Source organism: Ostrinia nubilalis, chromosome 18, assembly GCF_963855985.1.
Source record: "Ostrinia nubilalis chromosome 18, ilOstNubi1.1, whole genome shotgun sequence".
Lineage (NCBI taxonomy): Eukaryota > Metazoa > Arthropoda > Insecta > Lepidoptera > Crambidae > Ostrinia > Ostrinia nubilalis.
This window is the reverse complement of record NC_087105.1, coordinates 8,259,239-8,286,064: the sequence shown is the minus strand read 5'-3', so window position 1 is coordinate 8,286,064 and position 26,826 is coordinate 8,259,239. Positions and strand designations below refer to the sequence as shown.

At 37.0% G+C, this 26,826-nt stretch overlaps 1 protein-coding gene across 2 annotated transcripts in view; it reads left to right on the top strand.

Moving 5' to 3' along the window:
* Positions 1-26,826, top strand: part of LOC135080694 (hemicentin-2-like) — a 153,883-nt gene that overhangs the window by 102,059 nt on the left and 24,998 nt on the right. For both annotated transcript variants that reach the window (XM_063975407.1, XM_063975408.1), the window contains exons 3-5: positions 16,437-16,569; positions 19,651-19,859; positions 25,437-25,547. In XM_063975407.1, the coding sequence (XP_063831477.1) occupies positions 16,437-16,569; positions 19,651-19,859; positions 25,437-25,547 (453 nt within the window). The remainder of the gene's footprint in view (positions 1-16,436; positions 16,570-19,650; positions 19,860-25,436; positions 25,548-26,826) is intronic.

Below are 26,826 nucleotides of genomic sequence, written 5' to 3'. Positions count from 1 at the left end.
TCATAATAGACATTAATAAGTCGCTGAGATTACTGGATTCGGTTGAATGGAGTTGTTTAGGTAAATTGGTTTACATTGCAAGACTAATTCATGTTCGTAGTTAATTTGTTGAGGCCATTTTATCGCTACTTTGCTTTGTTTATGAGTGTTTTAGTGTATAAGTTTTATAGTAAATTAGTTTTATTCGCCCTAAATAGGTATCTTATTATACGAAATTAATAATGTCACTAAGGCTGAGTTGCACCAACTTACTTTAACCGTTACTTTAACAATAACCGGTGCTTTTTGTATGGAGTTTGACAGATTTTTGAAGTTTGTTAAAGTCAAAGTAAGATGGTACAACTCAGCCTAACTAATAATAGTACATTGTGTTTAAAGACATAGCAATAGTTATACCAAATCTGATTTGCTTGTAGTGAAGAAGAGTAAGTATAAGTAAAGCCTGGTGACATCGCCAAATGACGTCACAATAGAGAGAGCGAGCGAGCGAGCGTAGCGTCTGCTTTATCAAATTTATTTTCTTGTGACCCATGACGTCACAGTGAACGATTGGCGTCGTATATTTTTAGAAATGGCTGAAACCTAATGATGTTGTAACTTGCATATGAACGAAAACTGCTAGCGTGATTAATACTAATAAAATGACCATAATTATGTATTTACTTTATTATTAAATTCTAACCAGTTATAGAGAGTTATTACCAACAGCTTTATAATATGCACCTGAGTAACTCTTTAATTAATATTCAAAACAACTCGTTCGCACAAAAACAAGCGCGAGCAATTCCTTTAGTTGACAAGTTAAATCGAAAACCTTGAGAAATGTATTGTTGTTGTTAGTTTTACGAACTTAGCACTAACTTTTCGTCTTGAGTCCGCGTTTAAGCCTAAACGAGAGCGTTTCATTTTCGCACTCGCGACGAAGCTTTTTAGTTCGCTAGGGTTGCCACCTGAAGTACAGTTTTTGAATACTAATAATACAATTTAATAAGCACAAGAGAAAGAAACAAATGGATGTGAGTGAGTTTCATAGCTGTCTGAGTTTTTCCAATGTTGTTCATGTTATCATTTTGGCATATTTAATTTAATTCAACGCAGTAGGTACTTAATCACTCGATTTTATAAGACTTCTTCTCTAAAGGTGCTGATATGCTAAGCCAAAACTACTGAACTAGATAAAGTAAATATATCAAAATTGTGTTAAAGGTGAGAAAATGATATCTATTTAGAGGTGTTTAGTATAAATCTTATATTAAAATATCGTAAACACTGTAAAAGAGTAAGCGTTATTCCACCCAAGATTCTAAACTATGAACTAAGCCTGAGAGAACTCGATTGGTTCGCACCTTGACTTAGGCCATCATCATAGTCAATACCTTCTATGTAGTACCACAGAATAAGTAATAGTACCAAGGTAGTACCTAAAATAAATGTAGGATCTCTTTCAAGCTTTGAGTGCGATTATTCAAAGTGGTATCTTGAAATGTACTATAATAATTACCAACAACAGTCACACCCGTATTCACAAACGGTACTTGCTTAAGTGAAGCAGTAAATCGAACGATCAGCGTTGAATAGAGCTCTGTGATTGGTTCGTGTGTGACACTATGCGTCCACGCGCACTGTGAGACCTCATAGTAATAATATGTTTATGAATACGAGCATGAATCTAAGGTAGCTTACGATAACCAGATGTAATAAATAACATTTTGAAGTTAAAACTAATGATTGGACTTCAAAAGACTTGACATCAGAACTTTTTAATCTCATACAAAAATAATAGCGCGGCAACGTTTTGAAAGATGATAGAAAGTTAGTCAATTGACCGGACAGTTTTTCATCCGCCTTCAGAGCGCATTTCATTTTCACACTGCCATTGCTGAGACGCTCTTCTTACGCAGGGCTGGCGATTCTGAAGCATTGTTTTATTTAGAAATATAATGTATTAGCGGCCGCCCGCGTCTTCATACGCGTGGATCCCGTTTTACCCCCTTAGGCGTGGAGTTTCGTAAAATCCTTTCTTAGCGGATGCCTACGTCATAACATCTACCTGCATGCCAAATTTCAGCCCGATCCGTCCAGTGGTTTGGGCTGTGCGTTGATAGATCACTATGTCAGTCAGTCAGTCACCTTTGAGTTATATAAATTTTGATAGTATCTTTACTATTACTCAAATGCAGAAAAGGTGATGGTCGTTTTCATTGCAGATACTTAAGTATAACAATTTTACTTATTGGAAAAAAATTAAGGTTGTGTAGTCGGATTCAAGAGCTGAAGTACTTTGACATATATTTTGTATGCATTTCTCTTGAGCATCAAGTATTACGCCCGTATTCACAAACATTACTATGAGGTCTCACAGAGCGCGTGGACGCACATGGTGACACATGAACCAATCACAGAGCTCTATTCTACATGATTAATGGTTCACAAACGATTCGACGAAACGATACGAAGTAATGTAGTGTTCGACCTATGCGAATAAACAGAATCAACAGTAATACTTATAAACAACTATTAATATCCACCTGTATATGACGTTATCTTTTCCATTTGCTCAATATATTTGTATATTTTTTATTGCTACTACTCGTACTTATATTATCAGTTAGGCCCTTTTCACACGTCCCGGTTGCCGGCTAACCGGCGCCGGGTATTCGGTGGTGAAGTGTATGGGCATGGTACGTAGCTTTCACATGTTCCGGCGTAATTAATCCGGCATGCCCATACACTTCACCACCGGGTACCCGGCGCCGGTTAGCCGGCAACCGGAACATGTGAAAAGGGCCTTAAGCGTCTAGATTAATAAAAGCAAATGCTAATCCACGGCTTGACACCCCTGAGCTTACGTACAAGTTTGGCTCGCGTCAACTTCCACAAAGCTTTTGAATAAAGACTTTGCTTGCATTTGTGCTCTTTTAGAAGAACTTTTTAACGCCCTTTTTCTGGATACGTTTTTGTTATAAATTATGATATGAGCTTGAGCACTCAGGTTTCTCCCTGAATCCGTAAATACTTGCATACTTTTGTGTTTGGTGTCGATTTGAATTCCATTTTGAAGTATTGCTGCTGTTTTACGTAACAAAAAGAAATCATTTCTTTCGTTCGTTCGTTTCAGACGAAAGATATCCACTCTGGACAAAGGCCTCCCCCAAGGTTTTCCACAAACTTCGGTCCTGCGCCGCCCGCATCTAGCGACCTTCACCAGATCCTCTGTCCACCTAGTGGGAGACCTGCCAATTATTTCCATATTGCGTATCTATTCTTGTTGGAGTCATAACTAGAAAGTAGTGATTCTAATAATTAATTATTAGTTGAATAAAGCAAATCTACAACAACAGAAAAAGCTCAAAACTATAACATCTTATTATGTAGTTATCATCTTATCTTCTATTTTACACTCTTATTCGATGGTGAAATCTAGTTAAGCTTTGTACTTAGACTCTTAGAATAGAATATTACTATTATTTATTTGAATACGATAAACAATAAACATTTTAAATACACATAGGTTTTAATACCATGTGGAGTTGGCACATTTATCTTACTTGAAATTCAAGTTCATCTCGAATTCACAGAGATTAAAATAATCCCTTTGTTAAATACGCATGAGGGTATAAATCCCTATTTGTACAAAGCCATGACTCCCTTATCTATGCCTACAAATTCTGTCTCGCCCACAGAAGAAGTTTAAGCAAGAATAACATATGAATGTATCGCGCTAAAGGACGGGTTTCGGCTGTATATCGCGAATATACAGGATGGAATTTTGTAATGCCACCTGGAGGGAAATTACTCATAATATTGTAGATAGAAACATTTTCTCAAATAAATCATTCCTTTATTTTTGAAAAGAAATAGAACTGCATTCAAAGATTTCCAAAAATTTGCTTGCCATACTCGAGAATCGAACCAACTGAAATCTGTTAAAAATAACAGCCTGTATAATATTCGCTGTATAAAACGCTTTATTTTTAGAAACAGCTTTACAATTCCTTTTGGCTATTTGAAGTTATTTCAAAGACTACTTCGAATTCTTTATTAGTTTATAGGCCCTTTTTAAAGGTCTTGTGAACGTTCTAAGTAGCACCGAAAAATCACACTCTGCTAAAATTTCAATAACTCTGTTACATATTAATTATTTTGTAGTATAAAAATCAAGCAATACCTACATAAAAATGTATTACAGAAAACACAACTAACAATCAATCTAAAAAAGTTCAGTAACTGAATTTTTCATGAGTGCTGGCTTGCTCTTAGTCAATTTTTTTCGGTTTTTTTAAGCGGAACCCAATGCGGACGAATGCGGAACCCTAATAACATTTGTGTCACGCACGCTTCCGGCGGCCACTTTGAGCATCCGTTATTATTTCGCGCTCGAACCGTATTTTATGGGCTTTTTAACAACTCGTTTAGAATTTTAAATTAGATTTGTTTTGGTTAGGTTTAATTTTCCGAGTCCGCTTAGGTGTGATGTGAGTGTAAAGGCGCGTCTACACTGACACAAGAAATGCAGCGAGCATTCATTGGCGAATATTCTACACTCGAAACAACTTAAAATTTAGTGTAAAGAAAAATTGATAGGTCAAAATCATAGTACATTTTCCGATAAAATTTTATAAAGAATTTGAAAACAGATAACATCCACTTGTCAGATTGGAAGCGAGTACGTGCTTGTCAGATTACGAATACTTCATATTCCTTTTAAAGTGCACTTTTAGATATTATGTTCGTGAACATGCTTCGGGTGAGAGCGCGCCTTTATGGCGTCCCTACGATTGCGGTTAAGTCGTTTGCCGTTTTTAATCCCATGTTGTTTTGGTGACACCTGCTGTGATAAAAACAAAATTGCAGCGTTTTAAATTATGCTTTGAAGTTTGTTTTAACGATTTATTAACTCTAAAAAGGCAAAATTTAGCACAGTCAAAGTAGATAGAGTTGTAATAAGTATGGCTGTACCTGTGTATTTTATAGTAACTGATTAAAAACCTTAATTAAAACATATTTCATTTCGACAAATAACGTAAAATCTGAAACCTCACGCAGTACGCAACCAAATGGACAAAAAAGACAATACCTAGAGTTGATTGAAATGTGATGTAAGTCGTGAATACTAAAACCAAATTATGAAAAGGTAAACGAAACTGCGAGATCATCCAGTTATTATAGCGATATTTTTCATACGTCGTTTTGATGTTATACATATTTTCATCATCATCATTGCAGCCAAAGGACGTCCACTGCTGAACATAGACCTCCCCAATGATTTCCACATCGCCCGTTTGGTAGCGGCCTGCATCCAGCGTCTTCCTGCTACCTTTATTAGGTCGTCGTCCACCTTGTGGGTAGACGTCCTACGCTGCGCTTTCCGGTACGCGGCATCCACTCCAGAACCTTTCTGCACCATCGGCCGTCAGTTCTGCGTACTATGTGCCTTTCCCATTGCCACTTCAGCTTGCTAATCTTGTTATATTATTTTGATTTATTCCCCAATAAACGTTTACTCTTATACAAATACCAATATAGAGATGACTTGAGCTCTGTTCCTAACGAACCCTTACGTAGTTTAACGAGCTTGCATAGCGCCAATATTACTATGTAGAGACTTGAGCATTGCATAATATATCAAATAAGCTTGATCTAAGTTGTCTTTGACACAAAGGTGTGAAAGAGAATAATAAAAGCTCAGGAGAAAGCTTCATAAAGTGATGATGAATTTACTACTCTATTTTTAAGTCATATCGTAGAATTAATCGTACTTCTATGTTAATATTTATAATAATTTATAAAAGGGTAGATGTTCCAGGTCCGCGTAGAATAAAGAAACTATTTTGTAGTGAGCTAAATCGGGTTTGGTTAAAGGTTATCACTCAGTTCGCCAGTCGCTTTTTTGGCTAAGCAGTCTGTAACTAAACATTTCTTTCAGTGTACTTATGTGATTCTGCACTAGACTAAACATTGATTCTCTACATCAATAATGGTCATTAATCAGGAAATAATTAAAGCGCAGTTTGCAACTAAAATTAATGTAAAACCAATTTATAAGAGCGCTAAGCCATGATTATGCTAAGATGTTACAAACTAACTACGAGTACTTGAACCTGTCTGACCTTACGTCAGTTAAACGTCACATTTAGCGCCCAAGTTAAGGTTTCACAGTGAAAATTAATTACACGAAAAACACGGGAAGAGTTTGCATTTTGATCGTGTTAAGTATAGTTGGAAAGATTGCTTGAAGTGTAATTTTATCTATTGGGTCCGTATTTAAAATAATCGATCGGTACCTAGACGTCATTTGGTTGAAACAAAAAAATGAACAGCGAACGAACTGAAACCTATGGTTCCTTGATGATGTGAAATAATCAAGCTTCTAAATCAATGTAGTAGAAAGATATTTGTGTTGAATATTTAGACAATAGTGGACGAAAGTTCTATACAGATACAGCTAACAGAATCCGTAAAATTTCAAGGAAGAAAATTAACAAAGCCTTCTAAGAAGTAGAGTTCCACTACGGAAATGAACTTTATGATATAAATTAAATTTTAGAGAAACATCATATAACTAATAACTACCTAAATTAAAAACTCAGACGTAGCTAAATTACAAAGAAGTGCCATAAGACTTTTTCTACTTGTGTAGTTTAATTAATTTATATAGAGTTTATTGCAGTATCCAAGAGGATTTAATTAAAATCATGCAAATGTACACCTTTGGGAACCGGATCCCTTCTGTTTCTGTGATAATGCTTCAAGTGCTTTTTATTGGAATACTCACTGACGCCTGACTTTAAAATAAAAGGTGTTCTATCAATGAATAAATGAATGATACTTAAATCAAGGCCATGTTAAAGACGTGAATTTATTTTAGACAATAATAACCAAATTCTGAACCAAAATGCTTAGGCATCAAATACGTAGTTCGTGACACCTAAATTAGTGGCCAAAAAGTTGACAACACAAGATATTCCAATGAGGGCTATCGTTTTAGCGCTCACCAGTTAGCGCCACTGTAGAGTAAGGTCCTGTCACTTGCTAGTAGCGAAGACAGTGGCGCCAACTTGTGAGCGCTAAAGTGGTAGGAGGACTATCGCATTTGCACTCATTAAGATGGCGCCACTGTAGAGTAAGGTCCTGTCAATCGCCAGGGGTGCCAACTGTTAAGTATAAAAACGATAGCCCTCATTGAAACAAAGACGTGTTGCAAACTTATCAGCTAATTTGAGTGTCACGAACTATTTGACGCTGACTGTACCTACTTTAAAAGCTCAGAAATTATTAACTTTTTTCGTCGTATTTAATGCAAGGTGGCAAGCAATAATAAGTATAAAAATATATTTAAACTCACAGACTTCTACTGAAAAGAATTAGGTGAATTAATGAATTCATTTTATAAAATTATAATTCTACATTGTTATCTTTTATCATTAGCACAATTAGGACGAAACTGGTGTTCTACTAATGACAGAATAGATCACGCGAGTGCTGTGGCGTAAGAAATATTGACAAAGTAGGGTCTCTATCTGTATTTAAATTGAACTGAGATTTCTACATCTGTGGTTCCATGCTTACTATGTTTGTTTGGTAGTTGCTACTCATATGATAGGCCCCCTTAATTGATATTTATTGTCCGTGGTGCATATCTTTTCTTAAGCGCTCCTGCACACGACGCCGCTACCGCGCCGCCGCCGCGCCGTCGCCGCGCCTTTGCACTGTTCATACGCACCGAGTAAAACCGCCGCCGCGCCGCCACCGCGCCATCAGCGGCGACGGCGCGGCGGCGGCGCGGTAGCGGCGTCGTGTGCAGGAGCGCTAAAGGTTTAGACCTTTATTTGTCATCTGTCATCCGCTTTGCAATGGAGGGAAGTCGAACCTTAATTTCGAACTCCTCCTATCTTCTTCTGATTAATTTCGTTGCGGGTCCAATGACAGTTTAACTTTCCCCCGGGACAAACTTGACTTTCATTGCTTGGGTTTTTATGGCGGTCAAGCTGTAGGTAGATCTTGGCTACACAGGAGTTGCAGTGGTGGGAACGACAGGTGGGAATAGTCCCGTATTACTATGTTTGTTTCTCCTGTTTTGAGTTTTATTGCGGTATTGACTTACTTGGAACTCTATCAAGGGAATATTTTAGTTATCATTTTGCTATGGTAACCTAACTAAACCTAACTAAAAATCGAATCGAAATCGATAACGATTGCTGTATTGTCTCCAACGCTTGGACCTACTTCTTATATTTCTAGTTTAGATTTGGGATTGGCGAAACGCGTGCGAATTACTGGTTTTGCATAATATGGATTATTGTTACGGAAATAACGGTATGATGTTCGTTATTTAAGTAGGTCAGTTCATTACGCCTCATGGACTAAACCAGATTTACACGGCGTAAGTAGCTTTGGATGACAAACGCCCATTTAGTGCTGCATTTTCGAGACATGGAGCTGTTTAATGTATGTAAAAATAATCAAAAGTTTTGTGTACATATAAAGAGGTGTCTTTTGCATTCGGCCTTCTTGCAATATTCCACAGAAAGACGTTTTTAACGTGGGTGTGGTATGTCCCTATTTCAAATATTAGCATGAAACTAAACTGTTTTTCCTTGGATCGACATCAAATTTTGTTTAGCAGTTTTTAGTTGAAAGAGTTTTAATTATTCTTTGATACTCACAACCTTTTTTTCATTGACTTTTATAATGTTAGTAGGATGAAGACTATCATCATAAGATTCCTGAAATGTTGCACCGTTACCAGCAACCAGCAGTTTATTGTTAGTATAATTTCTAATTTTCTAAGTCCACAATGCAATATTTATAATAGCAGCTCAGACTTACCACTGAAATCGCCCATTAGTCTATTATAAGCCTACAAGCGCGTTTATTTCAAAATCATTTGTTCCACGACAGCTGCCGATTCGTAGCTCAAAGCCTTACAAATGTGACCTTATCTTGCGGATCGCCTTATGAATTACGGTCTAGCTCGGAATGTAAATGGTGAATAATGTCTACATTAATGTTTGAGGTCGAAATGTTTCTCTGTTTCAGCCAAACGATTGAAGTTAGAATACCCACAATTTGCGCCCTAAATGTTTCGAGTATCCATCCTTGAAAGATATTAAATGCTATTTGTATTATTAGTTTGCCACGTACATTTAGAGCTGTTATAGAAAGTCCGCCTTTAATGTTTCCAGAACATTAGTTGCAATTTCTTACAAAACTTGCGCGCAAAAAGCAAATCTAGTATGTAAAATCATCAAACTTCTAACGCTCGTAACTCAGTTCAGACTGAGTTTAGAGGTATGATATGTTATAGTAAGTTTGGTTTATTACACTATTTTGTAATCAAAAAAAAAGATTGGGCGATGGCTGCGCGAAAAAAAAAAGACGCCACCTTTCATACAAAATCTGGCATTGCCATTTCATATATACTTAATATTTAATTCCTTTTTTGTAACACGATATTGATGAAATAAATGGAATTACCTATGTTGAAGGTATATACCTATATCTAATGTCTTATCAAGAAATAGATTTACAAGTCACAAATTGCAGAGTATTGCAATTAGCTTAGTTGTTCCAAGCACAGAATAATAATAAGTACTACGTACAGAAGTTTTACTTCGCGAAGGTATTTAAAAAAATGTATGCTCAATGTCATTAACAATATGGTGTAATTTAGCCTGTCTCAAGAGTCAAGCACCATTTTGTTGACAAACGTCAGTGATCTGCACTGCGCCGAAGCTATAGGGCTGACTTCGGTAAAATTATGTGACGTGAGGTGCCAAACTGCGGAAAATGGCGGAGGAAATACATGATAATGTTAACTACTTATTTACCTCTCAGTGTCTTGAGGTAACTTAAAAAAGTATATTCTGTGTTTTTATTATTATTTAGGCAGTTAAATACTGCACAGTATTTAGTACACCATTTTCTTTATTTTCTTCAAGAAGAATACGCGTGCGTGAGTCAATGTTCGCTCGTATGTGAGGCCTTGTCGAATAGTATCCTGTAGGTGGGCCAGTGGGTTTTGTTTTCGATCTAAACTCGCGGAGATGAACAGGCCTGCTCCAAGTTCTAACGTGGTCTCTAAGTTCTAAAGTTTTTTAAACAAAAAAACATCGAAATAGCTTTAATAACAATTGACAATCAATATAAACGTTCTAATAAAAGTACATTTTTTTCCAAAAACACCACAGTTTAAAATGTTATACAGCAAGGCATTGGACCAAAAATAATTTGGCAGCTGTAAAACAATTGACAGTCAAATTAACGTAATATGTAACTTGAAAAATATGCAGCCATTCTCAACTCAACTGGACCGCGTAAAATCTAACACCGCAAGGCATTCGAACAAAAAGAGTAATTGGACAGTCGCGGACAGCATTCCTTACATTCCGAAGAACAAAGGTGGCGGAATGAAGTCGGATCACGTTGTCACCCGCGGACCCGCTGACCGATTTCCAGACTCGCGTGAGACGGATGCCAATTGGGTAATCGATTGGATCTGCGAATTAGACGAGAACGACCCTTGTTCTTGCGAGCCTTCGTTTAGTCCTTTAGATGGTGCAGTAGAAATTGAATTTTGTAAATATGGAAAGTTTGGACACAAAAAATACACTAGCTATATAGCTATATGGGATACATTTACTTTGAGATTTATAACTTGGCGTAGATCTAGATATAATGTATACCTAAATAATGCAAAATTTATTGAACAATTCTTTTAAAATTAAATTTATGAGGTGGAACACGTGCTTTCAAATTCATTTGATGATTGAACCTGACCAGGGGTGGAATTGTGTAAAGCAATCGCAATCATTTGACAGTTCCATAACGTACGATAAAGTCAGCTAAACAAAGCGTTTGACAGAATAATCGTACGTTATGAACTGTCAAATGATTACGATTGCTTTACACAATTCCACCTCTGTCCAGCGATCATAATAATATTATTATGTCAAAACATTTCCTATATTCGATAGATTAGAATGTTCTGCATCTTCAGTTTTATAGGCACAAATATTATGAACGTATCGAAACCGCCACAAAATCTAATATTACTTTGTCTAAATACGGAAATCTTGTGAAGGCTACCGATTGCAAAGGTTCGCGTGATCGAAGTCGTTCCGATTTCGATGCGGCAACATACGGGTTAATAAAGGCACTGCCGACAACACAAATAAAGCATCTTATGTAGTTGTATTAAGTACTATTTTCCAACGAAAATATATGGCCTGATGTGCTGACTGTACACGTAATAAGCACCTTCGACCGGGTCATAGTTCGCCGCTCTCTTGATGGACCGGAGTTTGGCACCTTCGGAAGCTATCGATTATTGTAGCTGTAAACTGGTTGAATAGACAGCCCTAATATTGGTTAATGGGGTCTCGAAGACCCCAATTTGAACAAAGAATCCTATATCTAACAGCACTTGATAATATTAAGCGCGTATATTACTACAGCAAACTAAGTTAAAGTTTTTTGTGATTGTTAACTTCAATCCAACGTTGAAATATCATTTATCTTGATAATAAAACTTATTTTATTCCGGTTTCAAATAAATAAATCTTGTTATTAAAAATACACAAAGGCGAAGGAGGTTATTGATTCGATTCTATGTTTCTTGTAAAGTTCATTAAAAATTCAGAGTTCATTAAAAATCGTACTCAATATGAAACATATCGTAAACACTTGAGACGTCTTAATTATCAAGATGAATAAAATTTGAATAACTCTCAGAACCTCTTAAAGAATGTTACGAAGTGCCTTAAATTAAATATCGAATTCAGAAACATCGTTAGTAATCGAATGATAATAACTAAAGGTTTAATACCAACAGTAATTACAGGTCGAAACTATTGAAGTCTTGGATATCAATTGCTTTCACGTTTACAACAGTTTCGGGAAGCTTAAACCAATAATCCCCGTATCGTTAAGGTATTTCAAGATCAAAATGTAACTAACTGGGGCTCTGAAGTTGTTTTGATGAACAGAGTTCGGTGTAGTTTATGAATTTGTAACTTAATACTCACTCTTTTGGTATTACAACGGCACGTGAAGCTTATTACTGGGGCATCTTCTGTAATACTGATAGGTGTTATTTTGCAACGAAAATGAATATAAGAACGAAAATGAATGTAACCAAAAATATTATCTATACTTATAATAAATCTGTAGAGAGGTCAATTCTGTACATGAAATATATTTTCAAAATAACTATCAGGGGGTGATTAGTGATCGATACTGATGCCTAAAATGCAATCAGTAAAATTTTTGTCTGTCTGTCTGTCTGTCTGTCCGTCTGTATGTTCCTTATAGAAACAAAAACTACTCGACGGATTTTAACGAAACTTGGTACAATTATTCTTCATACTCCTGGGCAGGTTATAGTATACTTAGGAATTCCCACGGGAATAGGAATTAGCGGGAAAATCCTTTTGTATGAAAAATCTAAACCGCTTAAGTTAGACGCTTGAAATTTGGCATGTAGGTACCTTAATAAACTTAAAGCTTAGTTACAACAAGAAATTCCCGAAATTCCCACCGGAACGGGAATTAGCGGGAAAATCCTTTTGTATGGAAAATCTAAACCGCTTACGTTAGACGCTTGAAATTTGGCATGTAGGTACCTTAATAAACTTAAAGCTTAGTTACAACAAGGAATTCCCGAAATTCCCACGGGAACGGGAATTAGCGGGAAAATCCTTTTGTATGAAAAATCTAAACCGCTAAGGTTAGATGCTTGAAATTTGGCATGCAGGTACCTTAGTAAACTTAAAGTTTAGTTACAACGGGATATTGCAAAATTCCCACGGGAACGGGAGTTAGCGGGAGAAAACATTTGTATGAAAAAATCTAAACCGCGTAAGATAGATGAAGGGGGTAAAACGGGATCCACGCGTACGAAGTCGCGGGCGGCCGCTAGTTTTAAATAAACAACTTGAAGAAATCGAACTGTCTAAGGCGGGAATCAAACCCTTCACTTGCCGGACAACTGCTCTTCCAACTGAGCTACTTAGACACTGGGTTCGATTCCTGCCTTAGGCAGTTCGATTTCTTCAAGTTGTTTATTTAAATTTTAGTTTGAGGAGTGACTCTAATCGCAAAAAAAAATTAATATCAAAAATATTGTTACCTATAGCGAATATTCTCTAACCAACATCTTAAGCCCTTTTCCACGTCATCCAGTTTTGCGGGATCCCTGAAACTGGACTGGACGTGTGAACACACGACACGTGTCTGTTTGAAATTCTGCGTTTGTTGAACACTGAGTTTGTTCCGGCGTTTCTTCTCAGCACTTGCCTTATGTTTGTCTCGAAGCGCTGGTAGGGCCCAAAAGATAAGGAGACATGTAAAGTGCCCCATAAGGGCTACCTTTTCTTTTTTATTATTAACTATATTTTGACGTTCATAAGTGCCACTTGTGGTCTAAACTGAATAAATATTTTTGATTTCGATTTTGATTGATTTTGATTTTGATTCGAATTCCAAATTCGAACGTATCGTTTTTTTCGGGACACTCCAAACGGGATGTTCATGTATACGTGTTATACCTATCCCGTTTAGTAGTATTACTAGGCCTTATAAGTTAAATTACCAAGTCATTTGTACGTCGATATGTTAAGAATTTATAAGAACTTTCAAGTTAAAACATCTTTGATGTCGACTAGATTAGAAGCCATTGAACGACAAGCCTTTATAAAGTATAGCCTACAAACTAATTAATATTAGGATCTCAATTGAAAAATACCTAAATATTAATTTCCGTATTTCATTATCTTCTAATGGACAGGCAACTAATGAAAAGTTGTATGTTGATAAAACTTCAAAAGGTAAGAGGCAGTGTTAGTGGCTAAATACCTACTTATGATCATCATCAACATCATCATTTTAGTCTTAAGGCGTCCACTGCTCCACTGCTGAACATAGGTCTCCCCCAATGATTTCCACAATGGCCGGTTGGCGGTGGCCTGCATATACTTATGATAGCAAAACTTAATTGAAAGAAATAGGTAAAGAAAAAATAACATAACTAAGATTTATTTTTTGGAAATATCGTACTTATATCTTATCCAATTTAATGGATAAATTTTGATGGAGTTTTAAATAAACTATTTATAAATCGCTATCGTTTCTATTCAATTTACAAGTGGCATCAAATTGGCATAAAATCCTAATCAAAGGATCAACTAATTCAAGTAGCAAAACCATACTCCGTTTCCACTCCCAAGTTCCTGCGACCTGTAAAAGCCCACTTGATTGCTCGTGATCGGGACAGGTAACAATTTGACCTATTTCTCCGTATATTGTATATTTTATGTTCTTTTCGAGTGGTGGTGAAATCAGGAAGAAGTTCACAATAGTGGCGCCGTGAATGGCGATGCTTACGAACCTTTTGTCGGTAGGATTGAGTTTGCGCTTGTTTCATTTGCTTCAGGTATGGTTAGGTGGATTCGTTTTTGAATGGTTTGGCGGTTTTTGGGGTCTTATAATGTTTGCGACACTTTTCTTTACTTACATGCAAACTGCCAAACTTTTTTACATGCATAGTTGCGGGTCCAATGTCAGTTTAAATTTCGCCTGGGACAAACTTGACCTTAACTGGTTCGGTTTATATTGGCGATCAAGCTGTATAGAGAGATCCTGGCTACTTATACACCAGTGGGAACGAAAGATGGGAAAAGTCCTGTAGGATGTATAGTTGCAAATGTTTAAAATGAAAAAAAAATTCAGCCCGAGAGATTTGGCCTAAGCTAACTGCTTGTTGCTAATAAGATTTCAAAAAAGAATTGCTTTACCTTATTAAAGACCTGTCTTGTGTCTTAAAGCAAAACTCCTGGGAACACAAACCCATTCAATCAACGCTGCGTATATAATATCCAGGAACTTTATGATCGCATATTCATCATAAGTATAAAGTGGCACAGCGCCCCAATTAAGTCAGAGATAAATGTTGGCTCTAAATCGAGACGTTCGGCCATCCGACTCATCCTCCAAGGTCCATCAAACAGAAGTTCGTAAGTGGATGTCAAAAACGGTTTATACAGTCAGCAAAAAGTAGACATCACAACCTCATCCCATTATTACAGACGTGTTGCGAACTTAATTATTTGACGATAGCTGTAAAGATACCATGCGTCATCGTGGTCCTATGGCAAGATACATAAACTCTCTTGGCTTGAAGATTTTGGCTTCTATTTCCAGGTTGTACCACAAAATGTTCAAAGAACTAAAATTTTTTGAATTTGAAGATACTGCTTCATGTTATTTCACTTACTGCCTAAAATATAAATTACTACATAGCACGTAAGAACCAGTTCTAAATCATATTTTAAAACTAAATAATACAACAAAAAATTAATGAACCTAAAAGATCCAGTTCATAGAATTCATTTTAAAAATAGTCAGTCGACTAGAGTCGGGCGGTTAAAATGAAAATAGGAAAAGCTTAACGAGGAGACTTTAGAAAATTACGCTTAGGGAATTCAAGTACGGAACCCGCGGTCAAGCCAGCTCGCCGCACTTCACCGGTTTTTTCATTAAGTTACTCCCATAATGAATAAATGTATTACACCGGGGATTCCTTCTCTTCACTTTTTCGCCCTTACTTTATAATATAAAGCTTAGAAAGTGTCTTATGCTCCCAGTTATTTTCTTGTCAAGGGTGTAATAAATTTTATTTAACGTTCCTTTTCGGATAAGTTCTATGCAAATGGTCCATCTGTGAATCGTATTATGAAGTGGATAGAGATCAGAATTTATTTCGTTTCCGCACACTAATGGGCTAATTTGATATTTTCTATTACATCCCTAATGGTGTCTGTTGAAGGCCTAATTTACAGGCTGTAAACGACTAAAGGTTTTGTCATTTTAAGAGTAGGCGCACACCGTTGATTTTTCGTCGGCCGATAGTTTATTCGGGCAGTTGATCAGTATGGGCATATATGGGAGTACGCACACTACGCCGATTCGATTTGGCCGATTCTTCATACAATTTAAAATCGGGCACAACTATCGGCCAACTAAAAATCAACGGTGTGCGCGCCTACTAAATGTGTATTGTTTTGTGCTACTAATCTTTGAGGTGAGATGAGGGTCGCGGGAGGTGCATGGATGCGAGCGGCGTAGGACCGGTCTTTGTGGAAATCCTTGGGGGAGGCCTTTGTCCAGCAGTGGACGTCTTTCGGCTGAAACGAACGAACGAACTAATCTTTGACGTCAGATACTTTATTTTGCACAAATATTGAGAATATCACGTCCAATTCAGCATAAAACACGATACGCTACATTTTGTTAGATGCTATATCAAGGTAAATAAATATACGCGGCATTTTATGTAGGGGTCGGGAGCTCGATGTTATTTTGCAACTATAATATGCCGTTAATAAGGAGTCAAACATAGACAACAAGAGAGTTTATATACCTACTTTTTATTGTTTCAGTGTCAACAGTCGACGTGGACGCAGTTCTTGGGCGCACGGCATCGCTGCCTTGTGACGTCACGCCCGACGCGACCGAGGACCGGGTCTACATGGTGCTATGGTTCAGGAAGAGTGGGGGCAAACCTATCTACAGGTATGTAGCTATAGCTCAAAAACCTTTTTGAACCTTTTTAAACGTGATACTATTATACCAGCACTAGTATCTACTTTTTGCCTTTTCGAAGAAAGTCAAGAAAGAAATGATAGATGATTTCCTTTTTCAAAGGCCTCTAAAAGTACTTAAGATCTAGGTTTCTAAAGCTCATGACATGCCTTAACGCCCTGATAGGTCCTACACGCAGCGTTTTATAACGCGTATGAATAGGCTAGGAATATTGACTTGAGGTCTGTTCAGATATTTCACACTAAGATAACATAACATACCTAGTATTTTTTATTTTCACTTCTGATTTCTATACTTGTTTTACAAATTGTCTAGCTAGGCTTTAACTAAATATTTATAAATGCTGTTTATTACCTTATAAAACTTATAAATATTCCTTATCGTCAAAAACAACACCAACGAAGTTGCTTCCACAGCCGTCTCCACCTAATTCAACGTTCCCATCCATTTACCGTCGTTCCTCAGCTTCTTAAAACGTGAATGCGTATCTAATTAACAGTTTAAGTCGTACCTAATGAACTGTTCGGCGCCTTAAACGGATCAGCAGAAGCCGAGTCAATCCAATTAGACGCAGACGGGACCTACAACGAAACACACTTAAGACGCCGCGCGGCTCGTTAAGGAAATCGCACTTGACGATTTGGTCCCAATGCCCAGGTGATATAGTGGGGGGTTAGCCTTGAATAGCTGGTGAGTTGACCGATTTTGAGTGACCCGTGGAGATTTCTGGGTCTACAGTTCTACACTTTGCTCCTTCTTCTTGACTGTTGAAAATTTGGCTTTACTCGCGTTATACTTAGAAACTCTTAACGCTGCACGGTTTTTTAAATAAATTAGGTACATTTGACGATTTGATCCCAATACCCAGGTGAAACAGTGGGGGGTTAAGGTCTTAATTTATGAAGAAGTGACCTATTTGGACTGACCGATGGAGATTTCTTTATCTTCATTTCGGTCCCTTTTTTATAGCTAGCTCGCACTAGCTTTTGTAAAAAATTCAAATTGAAAATGTGAATTTTTCTTTCTTAGAGGTCGTCGTCCTACGTCATAATAACTGACTACACGTGCTAATACCCGATCCTTTCAATGGTTTGATCTGCATAGTGATAGATTAATTAGGTCAGTCACTAACAGTGGGATAAACTCATTCATTCATTTTGGTCCTTCGTTCATTAATATTCTGTATACCACCTACTTCCGTACTGAATTTTTAAGTTAAATTATTTCCGGGTTCAAGTCCAACTCATTAAATACATAGACAGTCGCTTCTTAGTACGATTGTTAATTATTAATTACTCGTATCGTATCAATTAAGTTAAAGGAATTGAGTGCCTACAAAAAATGCCGTGTCCCTTAAACTTTTTTATTATTCCCTTTGAAGGCCATGCTTGAAAGCCCTTGCTCTATTTAATAATTCTTACAAGGAAAGCGGTACATCCTAGATTGAAAAGCCAGTTTTTATATGTCTTTTGCTGTGCTACTTTAGTTGTAGTTTACTGAAAGCGACAGTTCTTTATTTCAAATACCTACTTAATTTTACTGCTGAACATAGCCCTCCCCCAATGATTTCCACAGTGACCGATTAGTAGCGGCTTGCGCCTTCCTACTTTTATGAGGTCACCACCTTGTGGGTGGACGTCCTACGATTCTGTTTAGTTATTTAAATGTTACTCTGAAAATTTACCAGTAAATCGCTTAGAACATAAAAAAAAATATTCCTGAATAGATTAGCCCATAAAAGTGCGGCTGATTTCTTTGAGCTACGCTAGCTACTAGACATTTACCTTTAAGATGAAAGGGCCGTAACGTCTGCTGTCGTCGAAGATAAATTAAACGTTATTTTGTTAAAAGCGCAAATATATTATAGCTGCCACTTAGCCAGGATTTGCACCTGCTTTTTTTGTTGATTAATTTTTAAAAACCAATAGGTCTGTGCAAACCAGCCAGCCCTATTATGTTTGAGCGGGAAGAAAGAAAAACAAAAATGGCGTCAATTTTTTCGTCGAACGTGACGGTGACGCGGTAAAAATGACCTGAGTAGCAAAGAGGTCCAAATTCATTTTACGAAGAAAAAACTTAGTAATTTTCTTTAAAAAAAACTTTGCATGATCCAAAATTACATATTATGTAGTTTCAGCTTGCTTTTAGAGACGCGTTTCAATTCACCATAACTGGGGTTTTATTTTAATTTGGGCATGTTGATTTTCAGAGAGAGCGTGGCGCTTTTCTTTTGATTTTCAGAGAGAGTTTCAGCATTACGCAACGATCTTATGATCTGCAGTGTAAAATCTACCTACACCTTCCTAGTATTTGTCACTAATTCTTATAAATGGATACTTACTTCTATTCAACAATACACTGATGATAATAATATTCTATGCAATATCGCTGAGTTTATCTGGTAAAACTCGACGTAGTTTCCAAAGATAATTCTCAAACTCACCTTCGTCGAAGAATCAGAATCAACTTTGAAGCTGTATTAAGATGGAAGACGGTAAATTGAGAAAAATGCTGGCCAGTGCGGAAATTGAAAAAGTTCGGTCACATTTTTTTTTAATTCTAGCATTTTATAGGTATTTTTTGGGGAAAATGAAATAGACTATGGGGAGAAAACGATTTGAAATAAAGCTATTGTGTCAGCATCGGAGTTTTATCTGGATTTTAAAACATGTATACGGAAGGATAACAAAAGGAAAAGGTTTTTAATTATAGTGATCTTGACTTATCTAAGTAATTAGTAGAAGTTTACATTTGTGTTTTGCAGCACGGTTCCTCCACCTAACCCACCTAACCTCCACCTTCCATGTAAAAATTAATTAAGGCTGAGTTGCACCAACTTTATTTAACCTTAACTTTAAGGATGACCAGTGTTTTTGTATGGAATTTGACAGATTTTTGACGTTTATTAAAGTTAAAGTAAGATGACTCTGCCTTAATCTTACAAGGTCACCTACCTACTGGAAAACACTCCCGATGAATGAGCGTCATAACTAAACACTTAATACGTTAGCTAACTCACAAAACTTACACAATATGTATTTTGTCCTCCAGTTTCGACGTCCGAGGCAGGTCATTCAACAAGGCGCTCCAATGGTCAGACCCCGGCGCCTTTGGGCCTCGGGCGTACTTCGCAACGGTAGCAAGGCCTGCTGCCCTCACGCTCAGCTCCGTACAACTAGACGACGAGGGGGTCTACCGATGCCGCGTCGACTTCAAGAACTCGCCTACAAGGAACTTCCAGATTCGACTGACTGTTATAGGTAAGCATATTCAATTAAGGCTACCGTATTTGCGCTCACCATTCACGCCCGTATTCACAAACTATGCTTGCTTAAGTGAAGCAGCAAATCGAACGCACAACGTTGAATAGAGCTCTGTGATTGGTTCGTGTGCCACCCTGTGCGTCCACGCGCACTGTGAGACCTCTAATGTTTGTGAATATGGGCGTCAGAATCGCTGTCCACTGTTCCAGTAAAGTCCTGTCGCTCGCTAAGACAGTAGCTCCAACTGGTGAACGTTGAAGCGGATGGTGGATTATCGAAAAATGCAATACACTCATCAGTCGAGCTTGGTTAAAAACTGCTCTGTGGCAATATAATAAGGTCGCTTCTTGAACTGATGCTTCTGCGCATAAAGTAGTAATAATAAAAACGTGCAGTTAAAATAAACTTTGTAATTAGCTCATAGTATGGAAAAGTCGGAAAGTTAGTGCCAACCTGACAAGATTACTTCGTTGCAGTTGTAATTTCACTGAGTGAAGACATCTTAAGATAAACTTTTGCGCAGATACAAACATCAACATCTTCATTTAAAGTAAAAAATAATTAGGTATTAGGTAGTACAAACACACACTAATAACGCTGAAGAAAACTTAAAAGGTACCTATTTTTGCAACGCTGAAGAATACTTAAACGAAGGCAGGTAATTTTGCAACTTGTATGACACAATTTTTTAATCACATACTTAGACATTAAAACATTTTTAAGCTCATTGTCTTACAGTAAAAGTAAGTCCATAAATCACCACTTTGTTTATAGGACGTCATGCATCGCTAAGTTTCTGGGATTCTTAGTGGGAGTGGGGTCAATGACATCTAAGTCTGCTTAAAAAAGCATGACCTTTATCGTATCTTTTTTCATTTATATTTTCATCTATTTATCTAAATGACATTATTAAACCAACACTATTAATTACTGTTTAATAACAGAGGATCCAATCGTATTCGTACATGTGCTGCTTATCTCTAATACCGTCTTATTGACTTACATGATCGAGAGATATCCGAAAGCGAATATTGGACTCGCTAGTGCTGCTCGGATATTACGAGCACCGAATATCGGTATAAAAATGCCGCTAATCAATTGAATTGAGGTACTTTTTATGAGTCGACAAAATGCAACTTTCTCGTAGATTTTCTTTGGCGCTACAAGCTGTTGAGGTCGTTATTTTCCCTTCAGCCGTGTATGATACCAAAGTTGAATTGACCAAATTTTATCAAATTCAAAGCAACTAAAATGTGATCATCATCAGTGCATTGGAATTATAAGTTATGTCAAATACCCAATTGCTGCATTACTGTTGAGAGGTTAGCTTTTCTATTAGTTTTATCACCATCACATGAAATCACATCAAGCTTCACATCATGTTTGTATCTCAGTTGCAAATTGAGTGCCGTACCTACTCGTTAATGCTAACACATTATATCGATAATCGCAAATCGGACATCACTAGGCATACGGCGGCGCGCACTGTAATAGGAGGTTTATTTGATTATTATTTGACGCTATTAACGGAACCCTTCTATAATTGAGTATTTTACGATGTTATGAATACGGCTGATTATGTAACTGAGTGGTTCTTTGTAAGCTCCCATCTCTTTGCTTACAAAGACTTGGAGCATATTACCTCTCTCGCGCACAGTAATGGATTTCAATGGAGATGCATATGCGATGTAGGCCGCTTTCAAATGCTTTGTTCTGAGCATAAGAAATTTACTACCCTCATCTTCTTTGCTCACGTCTTTCGTCTTGAATGGGGTAATTCCTTTGAAAAACTCCGCTGTAGTTTTCTCGACGTTTACAATCTTATTTTTATTTTTTACTTTTAAATTTATTTGCGAAGGAATTGCTCTGTTCTGAGTTATGAAGTCGTTTAAAATTAAATTGTACATGTTTATGTTTTGTAGGAGCGAGAAGTTTAGTAGGTATATTTTGTAGTAGAAAACTTTCTTGGATAAAAAATAGCTAGTCCATTTTAATCTAAAAGAATAAAATCAATAAAATCTTGCAGTTAACTGAAATCTGATAGTGCATTTCTGCATTCAATTTTTCATTACATAAACTTTTCTGAAAGAGTCCTTAACAAAAGCAATTAATAGGTAACTGATTTATCTCAAATCCTTATTCAAAATTTATTCAACTCCATTTTCATCTAGAACGAAAGTGATATAGATCCAGCTATTAAGCCCGACAATAAAGACAAAAGCTTAACCTCTGACAGCCCGAAACTGCTTCCGAATAAATTTCACCCGGCAAACAAACGGAATCACCGCAACTGATAGCGTAGACAATTTGATCTATTCAAATCTAATTTCCTTTTAAATTTAACCTGTCTCGGCCAGATTTTATCTGTGTCATCGTCGTTTTTATCATCGGGTATTCCCGACAGTTCATAATTAAAATGTCGAGGGATGTCGGCACCCGCGGCTCCCGATCCATCGGTAATGACTAAATTGATTCTCTGTCGTCGCCTCATAAAATTTTCATTTAAGACGAAAGTTTTTGCGATCAAGCCTGTTTATAGCCGGTTTGTTTTGAGCCGGGTGTGGGCTTTGGCTGAAAGAAAAGTTTTTCAGAAACACATAACTTCATTTACTTCATTATTCGTCAAAATTGTCTAAAGCAATATTGTAAATATTTAGTTTACAAAATAAGTCACATTATTTTTGTTTCTAAATAAACCACACTCCTTATTGTACGATGTTGTACGATGGGGCAGTTAGGTACCTACACATAATAAAAAAAACTGTTTTATGTTTTGCAGCTAAATGCAGACCTTCGCAGTATTGCAGATTGGTCGGGTAGGTTCGGAGTAAGGGTCAATCCTGGCAAGTGTCAGGCGATAGTGCTGGGGGGCTCTAGGCAACTGGCTAAATTGGATCTGGGATCGGCTCCTAGTGTTGTCTTTGACGGAGTTGTTGTTAACTATTCTCCGTATGTGAAAAATCTTGGACTCGTCATTGATAGCACTCTGAGTTGGTCTCAGCATGTCAAGGAAACCAGCAGAAAGGTGATTGGTACACTGCGGGCACTGTACCGCTTCAAAAACTTTCTACCCTCCAGCACAAAGACCTCGCTTGTGCGGTCCCTGATCCTGCCTATCCTTGATTATGGTGACATATGTTGTACGGACATCTCACAGGAACTCCTGAAGAAGTTGGACCGCCTCCTGAACAACTGCATCAGATTTATTTTCGGCCTCCGCAAGTTTGACCACATCTCGTCTTTTCGCTCACAGCTTGGATGGCTTCCCATTAGACAGCGTAGAAACATTCGTTCTCTCTGTATGCTTCACTCGATTCTCTTCAATCCTGACTCTCCACCTTATCTAAAAGAGAGGTTCCAGTACCTTCATTCTTCATTCTACTCACAACAGAAATCTTCGCTCTAGTCAGACTCTTCAGAGTCAGACTCTTCAAATTTACATTTAAAAAGGCTCTGCGCAATTATTTTAAAGACTAAAACATTGTGTTTTGTGTACGCCAATATTATTATTATGTTTATGTATCTAGGTGTATGTCTATTATATTAATATGTATTCTTATGTTATTTATTTTATCTAATGCTATGTAAGTATATTAATTAAACGTCATATTTATTGCACCGCCTTAGTCTCTCTACTTGACCTGTGGTTGACTGGCAGATAATGCCACCTGGCATTAAGTCCGCCACTGTACAGTTGTATGTGCAAAAGTGTAAATAAAATAAAATAAAAATGTTTCCATAATTTGAAACTGTATTTTAAGTAGGTATGTTATCATTTCCATCCTTTAGCAATACAATAAAATCAATCTATTTTACTACAATAAAAAGTTTAAAATAGGTAATTCAATCTACGAGTAAGTTTTTCTGCTACGTGCTCAAGCCACAAAACTCTGAATAAACTTGAACGCAAATCAAAGACAAAAAAGAGTTTAAACGAACGTCTATTGTTTCCACTCTCGTGGACCGACAAATGGCCTGCTGTTTGCGAGCCCAGCGGCTGGGAAGTCCGCTGCGCACACAACTTCGTGTTTATTCGCTTTGAGACCTCACAGCACAGCCAAAGGGCTCAGTGTAATTATCTCTTGGCCATTTCGTCACTGTAGACAAAACTGGAAAACAAACTAAGCTAGACAGATCTTTTTGAACTTAAAGTAAGTGTCATAGTCAAAGGTCGATATGCAGTCTCTTCGCGGAATGACTGGTCAATCCTAGGTTTGACCAAGGCCTTCAGACAAACCCCGAAGTGAATTCTTATTTCGACCTTTGACTAAGTCAAACCTAGAAGTGCCTAAACTGTTCAGTCAAACGTCGAAACTAAAATAATCTGTTTCTTTGCCTAGTCAATCCTAGAAACCACTAGCAGACTCGGTCAAAAGTAGACGGCGGCAAATAGAAAACCGGCCAAGTGCGAGTCGGATTCGCTCACGAAGGGTTCCGTGAGACTCTGTTGTTGTATGTAAGTTGAGAGTTGTTTTTTATGTCCATAAATATTTATTTTATTTTAATTTAATTATTTATTTTTAAAATAGATAAATATGCAACTAAATATTATATGAATACTTCAAGGGTTCACCTGTATACGTTTTAATATCGAGTAGAAAACTGCAACAAGTCACGTTTGCTGTATGGGAGCCCCTCATAAATATTTAAGTATTTTATTGAATAATTTATTTTTAAAGTGAATAAAAAACTAAATATTTTGAGAATGATTCATGAGATACGAGCCTGGTGACAGACAACCTTTAGCGAAGTCATAGTAATAGGGTCCCGTTTTAACTCTTTATCCTTTAATTTAAGGTAACAGAACCCTAAAAATTAGTAATTTCAAGATCGATCTAGAAACATTGACAAACAACCTCAGTTACTCGTACCTTCACCTAAAGAGAAACTGACCGTAACGCCTATGCAATAAGTTCGAGATCAGAATGAATTATAGTTTAGTTTAAAGTCTTAATTGAGGTTTGACTAGTCAAACCCCGATTTCATTAAATTGATTTTCGACCTTTGCTTGACCAAATTAGTTACTCCTAGGTTTGACTAACATTCCTTAGTCAAAGGCCGAAATGTTTGGGCTTTGACTAAGACTTCTAGTCAGACCTGAGGATTGACTAGTCAAACCTAGGAGTGCTGGAACTTCGAGGTTTGACTATAACATAAGCACTAGAGATGAGTAAGGCAGATTAGTAATCCAAAATTGAGAACACAAAGCACACCTACTCATACGTATAACCGGCTTATGACTGAGAGAAGTGTATAAATAACCTACTTACACGTGTACCTACGCAAACAATAAAGTATTATTTGGCTCCCATGTTGAAAATACAATTTTCTCATTACAATTATCATCGGAAATAAACCTCTGAAAACGATGCTTAAGACAAGTAGGTACCTTATACTCGAAGACATTAATAGGGAAGCGCAATTTTACAAACGTTAAATAGATCACGGAATCCTACTATTAGCAACTAAGCTTAGAAATGTGTGAAGCAAGTAGTTCTCAGGGCCACTAAGAGATGGCGCTGTTTGCATATTAGCTCACGGTTGGTATGAATTTAACACAACATTTTGTTACAGTGCCACCACATCAAATGCTGCTGTATGACAAATCTGGGGCCGACGTCTCTGGTGTGGTCGGGCCCTTAGAAGAAGGAGCTGCGTTGGTGCTTGTTTGTGAAGTAAGAGGAGGTATGTTTAACTTAAGATTTTATTGGATTTGATTAACCTGGCTGTCTGATTTGGGCTTTAGAGGACATGATTAAATCCAAGTCACTGTTCTGAGACATAAGTTAAATTAGACCTCTTATCGCTTATCAAAATGACAAGGCTTTACACCCACTGACAGGTTGTCTGAAACTTTTAAATATTTGTTGAGCCTGCTTCTACTAAACTGAAACAACAACAAATCAACCTAAAAGGATTAGGGAGAGGGAAGCGATATCTACGATCTGTGGTAGATCTAATTAACTTCATAACTGTTTACTGCTGTTGAGACTGCAAAATGATATTATTCGAGTAACATCACGATCCGTTAAAAAATGAAAAAAATAATTACACTTAGGTACTAGGTTCCATTAAAAAGGTACATTTCATTATAAACTCAATCTAATATTCGGTCACGCTCGGATAAAGAAGAACGGTCACGCCCCATACAAAAAAAAACCCAGACCCGACAGAAACGAGACATACCTCAGTTTTTTTGTCATGTCTTAATTAGTTAAATTATATATTTTTTATATTCGAAATCTATGTATATCACCAAAATATTACCCTTTGTTTTTGTTCAGGCGTTATACAAAAACTAATACAAAATGCCTATTTATCACCAAAATTGGTAAATGTATGTACCTAAATGTCTATTACAGCTGCTATGGAATGTATCTAGGTGACCTGGAGATACAGCCGGATTATACAGAGTGGTTATTCATATGGAACGATAAGTGATCTCACTCGATTATTTCTAAACTATACAAGATATCGAAAAACTAATTACTGATTCTGAAAGTGCTTCACGAGCTCTTTCAAATGGTACCAATAATAGGTTACAGATTATGGAAGCTGGTAACATAGAATTTTTGGATTTTGTAACTTCTTGTTTCCACCCTGTATAATCCGGCTGTATCCCCAGGTCACCTAGATACATTCCATAGCAGCTGTAATAGACATTTAGGTACATACATTTACCAATTTTGGTGATAAATAGGCATTTTGTATTAGTTTTTGTATAAGGCCTGAACAAAAACAAAGGTTAATATTTTGGTGTTATACATAGATTTCGAATATAAAAAATATATAATTTAACTAATTAAGACATGACAAAAAAAATGAGGTATGTCTCGTTTCTGTCGGGCCTGGGTCACAGATGACCGTTCTTCTTTCACTCGTTTTATAAAAACAGTATAGTAGATTTGCGAACCGTAAATGTGAAGTAATTGCCCTATGCATAATAAACTTGACAAAGAGACGA